This window comes from Siniperca chuatsi, linkage group LG12 (assembly GCF_020085105.1).
Source record: "Siniperca chuatsi isolate FFG_IHB_CAS linkage group LG12, ASM2008510v1, whole genome shotgun sequence".
In the NCBI taxonomy this organism is placed as follows: Eukaryota; Metazoa; Chordata; class Actinopteri; order Centrarchiformes; family Sinipercidae; genus Siniperca; species Siniperca chuatsi.
Genome location: NC_058053.1, coordinates 17,445,972 through 17,461,177, shown reverse-complemented (window position 1 = coordinate 17,461,177; position 15,206 = coordinate 17,445,972). Strand labels below are relative to the sequence as shown.

Genomic DNA, 15,206 nt, shown 5'->3' with positions numbered 1-15,206 from the left:
CTTTGTAAGATGTTTTTACTTCAACTACTGTATGTTTTGATGATTATATTCAAATATTATTTAAAATTAGGTTATAAAGAGTGTAACTGTAGATTTCAGATGTTAGCCTTACATGTGTAGTGAATGTCACCCAAAACCACTCTGTGCATGTTGTAAAGCACATGTGAATTTACAAACATTCTTACAGTGACATCTGAGACACCTTTTACCATAATGGAGTCCAATACAACACCACTACTATCAGCCACAACCTCAAAAATGAGGTTTTGAGCTTTACAAAAACAGAATTCATTGCAAGATTGTTGGTTAGGATTGTATTTGATTGTGCAGAAATATCTAATAAACTGGTAATTTTGTGTCAGCAGGCTGGATTCTCTGAGAGGTTCAGAGTCACACTCCTTGTCAGTGGAGCTGGCCTCCACACAGGGTGTGTGTGTGATACACATAGCAGCTAGTCTTCAGGTTCACAGCTTACTGTTGTTGTACCAGCCCAGACAAGACCTCCATTATCAATACCTCCTCAGCTCTGGTAGCTGTTCATCTGATAATTAAACAGCTGGTAGCACTGATTTTCTGCTGTGTACCAAGAGACTGTGCATGTACGTGCGTGTGTGTTTTTATGTACTTGTGTGTGAAATAAGAATATTTACAGATGTCAGTGAGTCCGATTTCACTCATGATGAAAAGTTATTAAAAGAATATAAAGGAACAACTTCCTGTAGGTTCCAGTAAAACAGGAAATGATGGCATATCTCAACATCAGTTTGTACAATTAAAACAATTAAACAATTAAATGTATTCACACTAACATTTGGTCACATTAAAGATTTTCACTGGCAGATATGAATTGATAATACAATTAATACATTTTTTTTTTTTTACTAACAATGTAATTCATTGAAATCAGTTGTAATCTTTTCAGTTCCTTTGACCCTGAGTCAGAGAGCAGTGAGATGACATGGTAAAGAGGCAAAACGTGACTGGTTCTCCTGTGTACATTTGGAGCACCGATTGGTGCCTGGCAGGTAGAACTTTATACAGTAGAACCAAATTAGAAATTGATTTTGGAGATAGAACCTTTTTTCGAGTTTGAGGGTCATTAAGACACCAAAGTCAAAACTTGTCAAAGAAGAATGCCATGTAAATCCATTTTTGACAAGAGTGTCATAACCTTATAATTGTAATTATCAAGCACCGAGAATTAAATTGCAACATCTTTTCATTGATGTTTAGAAATTCATGGGTTTTAAACTTAGTGTTTACAGCACCACTTGCCAAATGGACCAGTGCTCTCTTCTGCTCTCGCAAGCGTGCAGAACAGACGGCATGTTTGTCTTTCTCAGTCTTAATCTTCCTGCGTAGCTTTGTAGGTCCAATGGGAACTGTGTGCTATTATGGGTATATTTAACAGCAGGACCAGGATATGTTCATTTTTAGATAAGGTGAGGGCTGTTATTCCCTCTAAATCTCTGCTTTGACTTGCTGTGTCATGTGACCTCTACATATAACGATGAAATCTTCAGTCAGACATTAATATTGACGGGTTGGGGGGAAGGTGGAACAAATTATTGACAATTATTTAAGGCAAAGGTAATGAACATCCATCAGCACATTAAAGTAAAGCACTATGCTCAGTGTTGCTGATCTGGGGAATTAGGCTATGCCTGTACTAGCTCCTATTTGTAATTTGTATCCAAATGCCTGAACACCTGTCATAAAGTCACTATATAAGCTTTTGTAAAAAATAAAAAAAAACATCTACCACTGCGTTCATATGCTTGTCTACGTATCATTAACAGTGTTGCAGAGGAATAGAATTTCCTTGTCATTTGGACATTTGATTACCTCTTTCCATTTCCTGTTCCTCTACCTTCTTCTTCTCTGCTTCCCATGGATCTTAACTTTACATTAGCTTCTAATTAAAAGATGCAGCTTTTTCCATCCTGTACTGCTTTGAAGAAAGCTTTGATTCCGCTCCCCCAACCAAATGCAGAGATAAACTTCAGTGACACCCTTTGAAGATTCCTCCCTCCTTTCTCTCTGACTTCATCTTTCATGCCTGTGCCTGATGAACACGGATGGAATAATCTGAGGGAAGTTACTAACTGAAAGGTTTAGTGTATGTACATGCACACATGCATATTTGTATATGTGTCAAATAGAATATATACTTTTTTTAATCAATCAACTGCAGTGTGGATTTCTCATCTCTAAACTCTAGATGCTAACACTGTCAGATACACACTGTGCCCATTTGATTTAAGTGCCTTTAAAACAAAAGGACATTCAACTGAAAAGCAAGAAAGGCCAATTTAGGACATGGGCTCAATTTCGAGAGGCTCCACAGGGTCTGACATGGCTGACCTGGCTGGGTCAGTGGTACCTGAGGGAGGAGAACCCTCTTATAACAAGCTACTGACAACTGTATGTTATTAGTACTGGAAAGACCTGCTGACACCACTGTCCCTCTTGTCTGTCTCTTAACTCTTTCTCATATTCACTTTTGTTCTATATGCCCATGTGCACTTACTTTACCTGTAAATGAGACAGAAAGAGAGCAAGCTTGAGAAATAGCACAGCTAGAAAGAGAGCACAGTGTGTGTCTGAAGGTGAGTGTGTATATCTGTTATGTGTCTACTGGCAACCTTGCGCCAGACCCCCCTTCCAGGCCATTTTTCATCTAACTGCTGCAGTACACACTGCAGAGGGAGACAAGGGTGGTGGAGTGGGGGTGAGGTGGCATGGGTAGCAGCAGGAGAAATAGCAGTTCCGCGAAGAGAATCTTGCTGTGATACTGTACCGTTATGGTGAACATTATTTAACAGGTTTGCATGGCTGGGGATGCAGGAATGGGACCCCACGGAGGCAGAGAGAGTTGATAACTGAGCTGCAAGTACACGCACATGCATACAAGCATGGCCTGGTAGAGCTAACAGCAGGCTGTATGACTGCAGTGGGTGTTGATTCATCACTCTCACTCACAGTAGGCCCATCTTGCTGATAATTATCTTTGTCAAATTAATTATCAGTGTAAGTGTCAACATGACAGTTCCGATGAATTACATCCAGATAACCTTGGTTAATCAACAAAATTAGTTTAGGGCAAATGTTTTGTGCATATAGATGTGTTCCGTGTAGAAAATGTTCTCTTTTCTCATCCATCTCCATCCTCATATCCATGATTTCTCATCATCGGCACTCTCTCTGTCTCTGCTCTCTGTATTCTCATAGAGAAGGTTTTTTTCCTCTTATCTTCTCAGTCTGAAAGCAAAGCTGTCTGTCTACAGTAGAATCAGCACGTGGTACAGCTGAGCTGTGGATGTAAACTAGCCAGGATACAGTAGTACAGCATCCATGAGTTTCTTTTCATGTTTTTCTTTCATATATTTATTTTTTTGTTTTCTGCTTGACTGGACTGTCTACTGTTCACTTCATGAGATATGCACTGTATAATGAGATTGATGGGTCAGAAATGACCTTTCTGAGAATTTTTTTCCTCTTGATCTGATTTTTTAAACTTGGTTTTGTTTTTCATCAAACTGTTAAATACAGCATATAAAACCAAAGTGCTGATGTCACAAACTACCCCAGAATAAGTGACAAAATAGGTGGTCAAACATGAATGAAATTTCTTGTAAACTTAAAGCAGCTATAATCAATATTTTTAAATTAACAATGGATCACATGAAAACTTGATGTCCCTCGTGGTGATGAACAGAGAGAATTATCACCTGCAGTTCCCCTCAGCACTACAGAGCTTTATAGCGTCTTTCATCTCATTGTTTTGGTGTTATGGCCCGCAACTCTCATCGCTAGTTCACTGTAATCACTCTCATTAGGTTCAGATGCAGCCGGCAGCTTTTTTCAGCAAAAAAGCTCTAAACAAACCATATCAACTTAACATATGATAGTATGACAGTATTGTGTTTACAGCTTGTTTCAACTGCCCTCGACTGCCCAAATAATTTATTATTATTGCTGCCTTAAGCTATAATAGAATAATGTGTTGTTTGGGAATGTCAGTAATGAATGCAGTGTGTGATGTGTGGAAACAATACACAAAACCTTACCCAAACTAGCTGGTGGAGGCCTGGAAGGAAGGGAAGACATCTCTGTGAGGCTAATGTTTAGCAGGTGTAATGTTTACCATGTTCACCATCTTAGTTTAGTGTGTTAGCATGCTAACATTTGGTAATTAGCACCAAACACACAATACAGCTGAGGCTTATGGGAAGGTCATTAGTTTTGAAAAATCAAAATTTTGTCCTGATGGCACTATATGAAAAGTGAAGGGATCACCAAAGTGATATCGCTTCATCCTGATGGGGCAGGAATGTTTTTACCAAATTTCATGGCAATCCATCTAATAGTTACTATGTCAACCTGCTGGCGGGACTAGAGGAATAGTCTGAGGAGCACCAAAATCATTTGAATTCATTCTCTGTCTGAATGTCTTTACAAAATTGCATGGCAATCCATAAAATAGTTGTTGAGATGTTTCTGAACCAGAGTGGTGGACAGACTGACTTTGCCTATATCTAGAGTCATGTCTAAAAGTGAGTTTAGTATTGAAAAACGTGCAAATTACTCAGGTGTAGACCATTTCCTGACCACCTTCAGCATTGTGCTTATTGGCTCCTGAATCAGAACTCCACACTAAGCACACTCGCAGCATGCAGAGAGGGACGGACACCACATTAACCACTGATACTTGTTTTCTTTTATAACATAATACTGTACAATCATCACCTTAATAGAATCACACTGAAAGACACTCAAAAGCCGAACCATTTTTCCCCCACATAGTTCATGTTTTAAAATGTGTGTGTGTGATGGAAGCTGGGTGATAACTTTATCAAGTGGTCCAGACAGAATGACATCCTGACAGCAGGACCTGAAATGGATCGTCTCGAAGGCTCAGAGGGCAGCGCAGAGCACCACCTGACACACTCTTGTAGGAAGTGAACACCTCCTGCATTGAGGAAATTCATTCTTTCATTATTAATTCACACACTGCCATGATCATTTCTTTCGTTCATTCATTTTTCATGTAACCCTGTACAGTTGCTATTTTGCGATTCAGTGCTCATAATGCTTGTTGTATTTTTTTCCTTTTCACTGAGAATCATACTACATTGAAACATGGCCTGTCAAATAACAGCATAACAGGCTGGTGAACTTTGTGCTGTCTGTAGTCTGAGGTTATTCTATTTTTTCCCACACATGTCCCCCTCTGTTTCGCTATTTGTTTTGGGTGTATACTCTTTTTAATAACCTCGCTCAATATAATACCTTATGTCCTTGGTGTGTGGTAATTACATTAGCATGGCTTTTGTTTGCCAAATGATCAGCCCAAAAGATATGAAGTGGTGCTGTCGGTGTTCGCATGAGTGTGTGTGTCAGTGTGCGTCTGCTGTATGTGCAAATGTTTTTGTTGTGCAACATGCAAACAGCATGTTGTAATTATTGAGAAACCATACCTTATGTGTCCACATAGTCATTAAAATGTTACATGAATGTAATTGAATAGGTGCCTCTCAGGGAGTTGCATGAGTGCTTTCTGCGTCACTTCACTTTAAATCAATTTATTGTGTTGTGGATTCAGTCTGCCGACAGCCTTGCTAGTCCTTTTGTTTTACTATGAGATTCTCATTGGGTCCTCTAACCATATTGGCTAAACATGCCTGTTTATTTAATGTCTGTCTTGTTGTTTAGATCATTAGCTATATTAAATGTTTTCTATACAATATAACTGCCATTGACACAGTTTGTATGCTTGTCAAGTGCTGGTGCCCCAGGCTAGTCAGTATACACGCATGCATTTTTTCACTATACACACGAGGAAATGCACTTAGGTACATCACAGCCATTTAAATGTTGCATGCTTAAGTTAGCAGGGTAGGTATGAAAATATATTGAAGTGATTATAAGCATTTTCCTTGCAGAGACCAATGGTCTGTTTTTTCTTTGTGTCTGAGTTCACGGTTGATTACATTCACTGACTTACCAACATGTTTAGCCATGTACACTCGTTGGTTTGCATATGTGAATGTTGTTTTTCCAGATTATATTTGGTGTAACCTTTGCTATTTGACCCTTCAGCCCCATCTTGTAGAGGAACTCCCATGGGGCATTGCTGCTGCTGCTTCTGCTGCTGTAGGAATTAAAGTGATAGTTTACATGCTGGCTCCTACTAAAGAACACCCTCTATCTGACCCCTTTACATCTCTGACTGCCTTAGTGTCACTGCTTTAATGGAGTGCTCATTTCATCAGCACTGTGTGTTGCACTGCATGCAGAATGATAATCTGTGCTTCTGTGGACAGGGTATAGGTAATTATATTTTCTTCAGTGTAAAGTATACAGTAGGGTCCATTTTCAGTATTAAAAAATAAAGCTCAAAATGTAACTCTTTATTTAGAATGTTATATAATAATAAATAATAATACTAATATAATAACGTTTTGGTGCACTGAGACATAATCTGGATGATAATCAGTTTAAACCAGTGCAAAAATCATTCAACCAAAAGAAAATCAGTGTATTTTCTAGTGAAAATCAGTAAAAAGCAGAGATAATGAGGCTTAACTTGAATTCACTCAGTTTTCATAATTTCCTTCTGTTGTTCTACTCCCATGCCCCAGTTTGACACAACTTAAAAGTATGCTAATACCAGGCTATTGTGCTGTACACTTGTCCTGGACCATTATTTAAGCTGAGGATCATTTAAATAAACAGAGCAGAAAAGAGGATAAAAGAAAAGAGGATAGTCTAAATGCAATGAAGCAGTGAATGGCTGTGTTAGTTGTAATTTACAAGGCGGCTCATGAGACTCAGTGTTTATGTGTGTCTGTGCTTCTCTGTAGCACTGCTGTACTGAACTGCATGTTGAAGAGGAATAAGTTACAGTAATCTGGTGTGTTGCTACCAGCTCCCTCAGCCTCAGTCAGCAGTTTAGCCACAACCACAAGTCCGGATAAAATATTAAAGACGAGGCACTGACAAGGCAGGGCCATCTGGGGCCACTTAAAACCAATACCACAGGGCAGGGTAAGGCCTTCCATCAATTACAATCTTATTAGCCTAATCGTTATGAAATAATCCAATCCAGGAGACAGCTGAGTCTCAACTCTGCAGATCTCCAACAGGCAAGCAAACCAGTGGAGAGCAGGGAGTTGAATGGGGTGTAACAAAATATTTTGGCATTAAATTTTGCAATTCAAAAATGATATTCATTGAAGAGCTGAAGATTGGATTGTAGTATCAGCTAAATATTTTTAATTGGCTTATTTTAAAATTTCAAAAGCAAACTTTAATCTGGCTTTGACCACTGGAGTGTTTTAAGTCTTTCGGCCAGAAGCAATGAATAAGTTTCCCGACTGACTTTGAATGTGACAAGAAGCACCAACTCAGTGTGTGATTTCTTAGAGCAGACAGACACAATTTCAGATAGATTCCAGTTTTCTCTAATTTTCATTAAGACCCTCTCTTATCTGCTGATATCTCTATTCATACAGTCCATGATCTCTGTATACTCATGGAGTCATGGAGCAACTCAGACAACCTCAAATTTTCACTCAAGCTGTTGTTATCATTTTCAACTTTAGCAAATGTGTTTTCACCTAAATTCACATTGCCTAGAGCACATCTGTATCTGTTCATCTCTTCTTTCCATTGACGTTAATTGCATTAATTCCTCTAAATATCTTTTTGCGTTGTGTTAAGAGATTGCAATTGAACTGAGGAATTTGCTGTGGAAATTGGGGTTTGTGGCCTCCTAAGGTACTTGGAGAATGTTCAACCTATAGTCCAACCAAGTTTATACATTTGTTCTTTATCTCCATGCATTACATTTATATACATTAATTTGGCAGACACTGTTATCCAAAGCAATGTACATTTTCCACCACATACACACATATGGAAAGCATTTTGAGATTCAGTCTCTACAATTACTGAACAACCCGCTCTTCTACCTGATCTGTTTGTGTCCTCTCTGCATTTTGCACTAAAACCTGACTGATTATTTTTATCCAAACGTTTTTACTGTCAATGCTCAAGTGGCTGGCGCCTTATTTACCTTTAAGATTTACCATTTGGAAGACAAAACTAGGCCTTTATATGAAACAGTCTTATATTAGAGACCTTTATTGCTAATTTTACTTGTTTTATAAGTATATTTCATCATATTTTAAGACAAATGTCTGTTTTCTTATCTGCTTCCATTTTATTTTGGTGCTGATGGTGTTTGCTGCTTTTCTTTTTAAGAGAAATACTGTTCTCAGTCACTAATTTATTCCAATTGATTGAACTTTTAGCTTTTTTTAAAATCAGTGTTTATTAATCAATACCTCCTGCAGATGTTTCACATTAAAAGTATCTAAGCAACTCAACTGACATAATCCTCCCTTTCCTGACAGGCTTTTAATGTGAATCATCTGCAGGAATTGCTCAGTTTCGTTGACATTGATAGAAAAAAACTGCAAAGCAGAGGAGATTGCAAGTAATTAGTGAGTGAAAACAGTAGTTCTGTTAAAAAGAGAAACTCAGAGCAACAGAGCAGTGGGTATAACACATATATGTTGTTGTACTGATGTGGTGTGTAATTATCCTAAATTTGCATGATTATCTGAAATTTAAAAATGGTGAACAGGGAACATGAGGAATTGGACCCAAATGCAGACAGATGCAGGGCAGGTGCAATTCAGTGATTTCTTAACAAAAGTAAGAGTACAGCAGGCTTACGGGGATGATTTGGCAGGCAACGTCTAAACCGGGAAAGCAGTCCAGCATGGGCAAACAAATCCAAAGTCCATAAACAGGCAAGGTCCAAGATAAAAAAAAGTCCATAGTAAAAGTCCATACAACACTGGGGAAACACTAGGAAACTGGCTGGAGTGCTTGACGTACAAACAAAGACAATCTGGCACTGAGACAAAGGAACACACAGGCTAAAGACATTAGTGAGGGGAGGATAACTAGACACAGGTGAAACTAATCAGGGTGGGGCAGAAAGCTCGCGGGAAACACACAAATGCAGGAAGTGAGGTGACTGAAACAAGAGGAGGCGAGTATTACAAAATGAAACAAGAAACATTGACTGACTAACATGAAACAAAAAAGAACATGAACTAGGGAGCAGAGTGGGATGTGACAAATATGACTGTTGTGCTGATTTAACTGCAGATGAAAATTTGCAAACATACATATTACATATTTACATTGCACTGATGTTAATTATTGTGGGCTATTCTTGATAAATAAATTTACTGAAGTAAAGAATTACTGTTGTGGAAATATACATTATCCTGAATAGGATCCTTTGTAGTACAATAGTGATGACTATTATTTTGAACTCGGCCATTACTTGAAAATGCATTTTGTAGGTTTTTCATGTGTGCTTCTATCTGAAAATATACGGTAAAAGCATCATGAGCAAATCAAACCATGATGCCTGTATTGTGAAACTATCGCAGTCGCACCCTCAATGGGAAAGATGACACAATGACAGGAGTTAAGACAGAAAGCGAATGAGGAGTTGTAAAAGGAAGTGAAAGGTGACAGAAAAGGGAGAATAAAAATTTGAGATCCAGCTGGATGACCTCTAACTCACTGAGTCGGTGACTTAGGGAGAAGGCAGTATTTTACTCTCTCCCCAAGGGGGTTGAGAGAACACAACAGATTGGAAAAAGTTATATAAAGGAGAGAAAGAGTCCATCCTACCACTGTCTTTATCATGACACTCCTCTCCCTATCTCTCTCACTCACTGCCTATTTCTCCCTCACTGAGATTTGACAGCAGAATGATAACCTACTAGTCATGGGTCTACAGTAGACTGATGGTTGAGGGAGTGGAGATCTCGTATGCAGCAGCAGCAGTGGGCTTCACTTAGTGGAACTGAGTGCAAAAGGACATGACTGTGTGGCAAAGGGCCATGGTTGGGTCATGGTTTCTACATCACATCTGTTGCACATCTGTTAACTGGCAGGCTCCTAGGGCACGCGTGGTCTTGATATCACCTAGATCTAACCTACTGTAGTTCTTTGTCCTTGTAAATAAGCATTACTAAACACTGACTTGAATTCTGATATAAGGAAATGTGAAACGGATGGGAAAATGGTTACCACTTGTATGAGACCTTTTCTTCTAGGCTCAGTTCAAAGCTAAGGGACTGCTCCAGGTGGTGTTAAAAAATAATCTCTTCAGATGTGATATTATTGATTATTCAGCTTTTGATTGTTTGATTCATGGCTGAGCCTCAGTGCAAATGACCAGACGGACCTTGACTTTAACATTGTTTTCTGAGATTCTGCTGAGTATGGGAAATGTCTAATAAATACCAAAACAGACACTACTTGACACTCATTGCCAATGACATTGTTAGTGTAATGTGATACATTGCTGAATTTCACTCAGTTTGTCTTTATCTCACCATGCTGCCAGCTACAGGATGAGCAGTTGTCCAAACACAGGGAACAGCAGGACAAGAAATGGAAAATGTTATGTGTGCAAAATACAAAAGACAACCACGTAATCTCACACATATGTGGGCACTTATATTCACACATACACAAACGCACAGTATGTAAATAATTTAGAAATATGAATCTGATGTGTACAAGATGTGACATTACGTCATGTGACCACACTTTCATTTGTGACATTTGAATGATAGATTAGAGAGAAGGGCAGTGCATGTCTGTGTGTGTGTGTGTGTGTGTGTGTGTGTGTGGTGTCCTCAGGAACCAAACTTTAACTTTGACAGCAATTTACTGTACAGTATCTGTGAACTTTTACAGAATGTCTGTATGTGCATGTGTTCAGTCAAGCATATGCCTCTCAGTCTATGAAATACTGTACATGACAGATGATTCAACCCAGCAGTTACTGTTATTTTGAACAGATACATTGATACATTTCAGAGGCTATAAATTATATCTCAGTGTGACCATTAGAATTAAATTGAATTCAAGTTTATTTGTATAGCACCATATCATACAAAAGCAGTTCAGAGTGAATTAGAAGCACAAAAGATATTTGAGTTCCAGACAATAGGTACTTGTCACAATAAAGGCGATTGTTAAACTTATCTTTCTTCATCTTTGTTCATTTTAACCTACAGTAATGAAGCCCTCACTCAAATTATGAACAATTTGTGAACATGAATCAAAGACAATTTCTAAGAATAGTTTCCTAATGCATTGCCTTTTCCCCCCGTCATCTGAATCACGTATTGCATTCTTTTTTGCCTATTTATATGCAGTAAAATGAAACACAAACATATACTAATGCCATATTACAGAGCAGTCAAGGAAAAATGACAAACATCATTGCTTGGAAAAAGACAGAATGCATGAGAGGGCTTTAACTATGCCTTATATACTAATGCAAAAGGAAAATAATAGCTACTATCATAATCATAATATCCTCTCCGCTGCTTTACATTACTGCATACTTACATCTTGACTGGATTGCAACCATCTACATCTACAGTTTAACCAATAGTTTAGTTCAGAAAGCAAGCTTTTGTACTTGCACTGTACAGCCATACAGTCTTTTAAATTGCTGATTAGTATATTTTCAACTTACATCAATAATCATTACATTACATTCTGTGCTTGTGTATATTTCTTCTTTGATTTGTTCAGGGATTTTATTTATTTTTTTTTTTTGGTGTGTCATTTAGAAGCCGCTCTACATTACTATTATAAAAATATCATAACATATCATCATACATTCTATCTTGCCCTCTTCTTCTCTTTCTGGCACGCACACATGCACAACCACAATAGCAACATGTAAGTATCTATGGAGGAGAGATTTGATCTATGGTTTGGTGATTTGCTCACAGCAGGTGCTAGCTTGCCTCACAGTCCCTGGAGTGTTTCACAGGAAATACCAGCTAATTGCTGCAGGTGATAATACTACACAATGAGGCGACCACCTTATCACATGAGAAAAGAAAAATAAGGTGCTAAGTAAATCATTTGTCCCCACTTGTACAAATATAAGCCTGTTTTCCTGCTATGTTCACAAACATTACTGATGTAAACAAACCGCTTCAGATACCATTAATAACTTAGATTGTTGTCTGCTGATGGTGTAGTCCCTCATTCGTCCAGGAGTGTTGCATCGTAGAAAAGGTTTCAGTCGTAGTCATCTGGACACTGTTTTCAGAATCAAGACGTTTCGGCTCCCATCCGGAAGTCATTCCCAATTGCGAAAATGGTCTGAGAACTCAGAAATTTAAGCTACTCTGTGTTGCTTAAGCCCTGCCCTCAGGGAGGAATCTTCCTGAGTGTCTGCTGTTTGCCCTGCCTAGTTTCACCTGAAACTGACCTTCTTTTGTTTCCATGATGGTCCAGTAATCAGGCCTATTGTTTTATGGCTGCACCTCCCTCATCACTGTTAAGTACCTGATTAGCATATGATTGGCTTGACCAAGGTGTTAATACACTGTGGTAAACAGTTGGCCAGTTGAATCTCAGACCACCATTTCTGTTTCTGAAAAACCCTCTTTAAACAGAAATGGTGGCAGGGCTGAGGGCAGGGCTTAAGCAACACAGAGTAGCTTAAATTTCTGAGTTCTCAGACCATTTCGCAATTGAGAATGACTTCCAGATGGGAGCCGAAACGTCTTGATTCTGAAAACAGTGTCCAGATGACTACGACTGAAACCTTTTCTACGATTGTTGTCTACTGTTGATATTGTATTAAAAGAGCTGAATTTGGTAGTGATAGGTCTACACTTATACTTTCATTTAGATCTTAAATTGTGCCTTTTATAATCCTTATGATTTTCATTATATATAACCCATTTTTAAAACTATTTTTATTTCCCTTTTTCAGCAATAGCAATTCAGTGTATTGTGCACACTGTAAATGCCTCTCTTTATATTTTTTATTGTTACTAGCTTTTGCATGCAATTTTAAAATTGTGCATTCCACTCACAAGGGATTCACAAAAAACTATGAGTGCACATACTGGGCTTTGTGTGGAACTACATTCGATCATGAGTTCAGTATTACCTTGTCAGACAACATTGTTGATTTTTTTTATAACAATTCGTGAGTTGCTCTTTTTCGTTGTGTTTCTGACAGAGTGGCTGCCCAAAGCGTGTTTGCTGCTTTTTATTCCTCATAATCACAATATTAAGTAAAGCTCCAATATGTATTTTTGGACCACATAATTTGAGATGTATTATTGAAAAGATCTGCAGCTTTTTCCAGATCTTTTAACCACATCTCCCTCTCCCTCAGCGGATGAAGTTTGTTCAGTTGTCATGGAAACAACTTTTGTTTGATTCTCTGGATCTTAATTGATTATTATACTGTAGGCCCATTTTACTGATGTAAACAAACCCTAAATTGCCTCTGAAAACATTAGTACTGTAACTTAGATTTAGTTGTTGCCTAATGTTAGTCCCTGTATTAATATGAGAGTGATAACAGGGTCTAATCTTTTGTTATGATTTTTGGTGGTGGGGTACTAATATGTTTACATTAGGATTTACGGTATAGATTGTGACTTTAAATGTTTGTAACACAAGTTGCAGTTCCTCCTGTGTATTACATTTCACTCAGGCTGTATATAGTAGTCGTGAAACATGGAAATGTTCCATTTAAGGATTACTGCATATAAAAACAGGAGATTACCTTGTAAAATGCAGCCGCAGTACACAGTGATGCTCAGTTGATCTGAAGATGTTGGGAAATACTGTATATTGACTGACAAAGTGATGACTGCCCAGCAACAGCCACATTCATTAAACTGTGGATATCAGGATAACCAGGATATCTGCTCAGTTTTGTGTGAATCACTAGCTGTAGAGGTCATGGAGGATGCACATACATGTGAGAGTGTGCATGTGTGCATGCGTGTCATCCAACACAACCCTCCCTAACTCATCAATATCCTCTCTCTGCACCCCCTCCACCTGTCTTCCCCTCTCCCCTGTCCTCACCTTTTTGTCTCCCACCTAGATGGTTTATAAGCCCTGGCTGTGTTCTCAGTACTTCCAGACAACCCAGATGCACTGCAGTAAGCGAATCCCCTGTGGTCAGTACTGCCTGGAGGTGCAGCAGCGGTGCCCCTTCGTCCTGCCCGACAATGATGATCTCATTCATGGAGGCAGCCCCAGTTTTATATGCACAGGTACATGAAAAAAATCTTACAGTTTATGCATTCTTCTGTTTGTTTTTATCTCCTGTGTTTGTTTTCTTTTAACCTTGTTTTAAAGTTTAACATCAGTACGGTACTTGCCACTGCCCAGTGTAACTTTAGTACTCAACCAGTAGGCACTGAGCAGGTGGGCCGAAGTGCTTTGTTGACTATATGAGGGATAAAATAGCAGTACTTCCTGGGATTCGAAGCTACAAGTAACAAGCTTGTCTAACCTCTACTGCTTCTGCCCACCCTGTGTACTGTAGATTGTGCTCTTGTCTTGAGTAACTAACTGTACAATAAGCGAACTTATATGGAAAGCCAAGTGGACCATAAACATCTCAGCAATGTAGTGTACCATCCAACAGGCAAGTTATATAAACAATGTTTATGGTCCACTTGGCTTTCCATAAACACATAGTGAGCACAAAGGGAGCATAGAGTCTTGCTCAATGATACTTCAATAAAACAAACAACCTCTGATGGACACACAATGAACACTTGTGACTTTACAGTTACAGGATGTTCTGTCTAATCACCAGACAGGGTAATACACCATGACAACAAATTGTTGGCAATTACTCACAGCACTAAGAGGTAGCTGCACAATGGAGCACTGTGGCAATATGTCTGTATACTCTGTCTGTACTGAACAGCATATATCACTCTGTGGGTCAGGATACACACACACACAAATCTGAATCCTAAATAAATGCTTAACCTTGTCGGGACCATATTTTTGTCTCCACGTACATGGAAGGTGAGTCCCCCACAGTATTACTGTGTGAGCAGATTTTTGTCCTCGGAACATGATTAATACAAATACAAACACTTACATCACATGTTGGTGCTGCCCCCTGGTGGTCCTGTTGAGTATCAGGTTGCAGTCATGTACAGTGTGACAGAAGGAATTCAAAGTAATGTTTGTGTTTCTGATTTGTGTATGTTTTCCATTTTAATCATTTGTACAGATTTATGTATTTATGAAGAATACTAAACAAGGCTGCTTTTGTCACTCTTTGAAATTAAAGGATAAGGCCA

General features: G+C 38.6%; 1 protein-coding gene across 1 annotated transcript in view; it reads left to right on the top strand.

Annotated features, from left to right (window-relative positions):
- Window positions 1–15,206, top strand: part of LOC122885844 (transmembrane protein FAM155A) — an 82,767-nt gene that overhangs the window by 60,129 nt on the left and 7,432 nt on the right. The window contains exon 2 of the mRNA XM_044217544.1: window positions 13,985–14,156. Coding sequence (XP_044073479.1) covers window positions 13,985–14,156 — 172 coding nt within the window. The remainder of the gene's footprint in view (window positions 1–13,984; window positions 14,157–15,206) is intronic.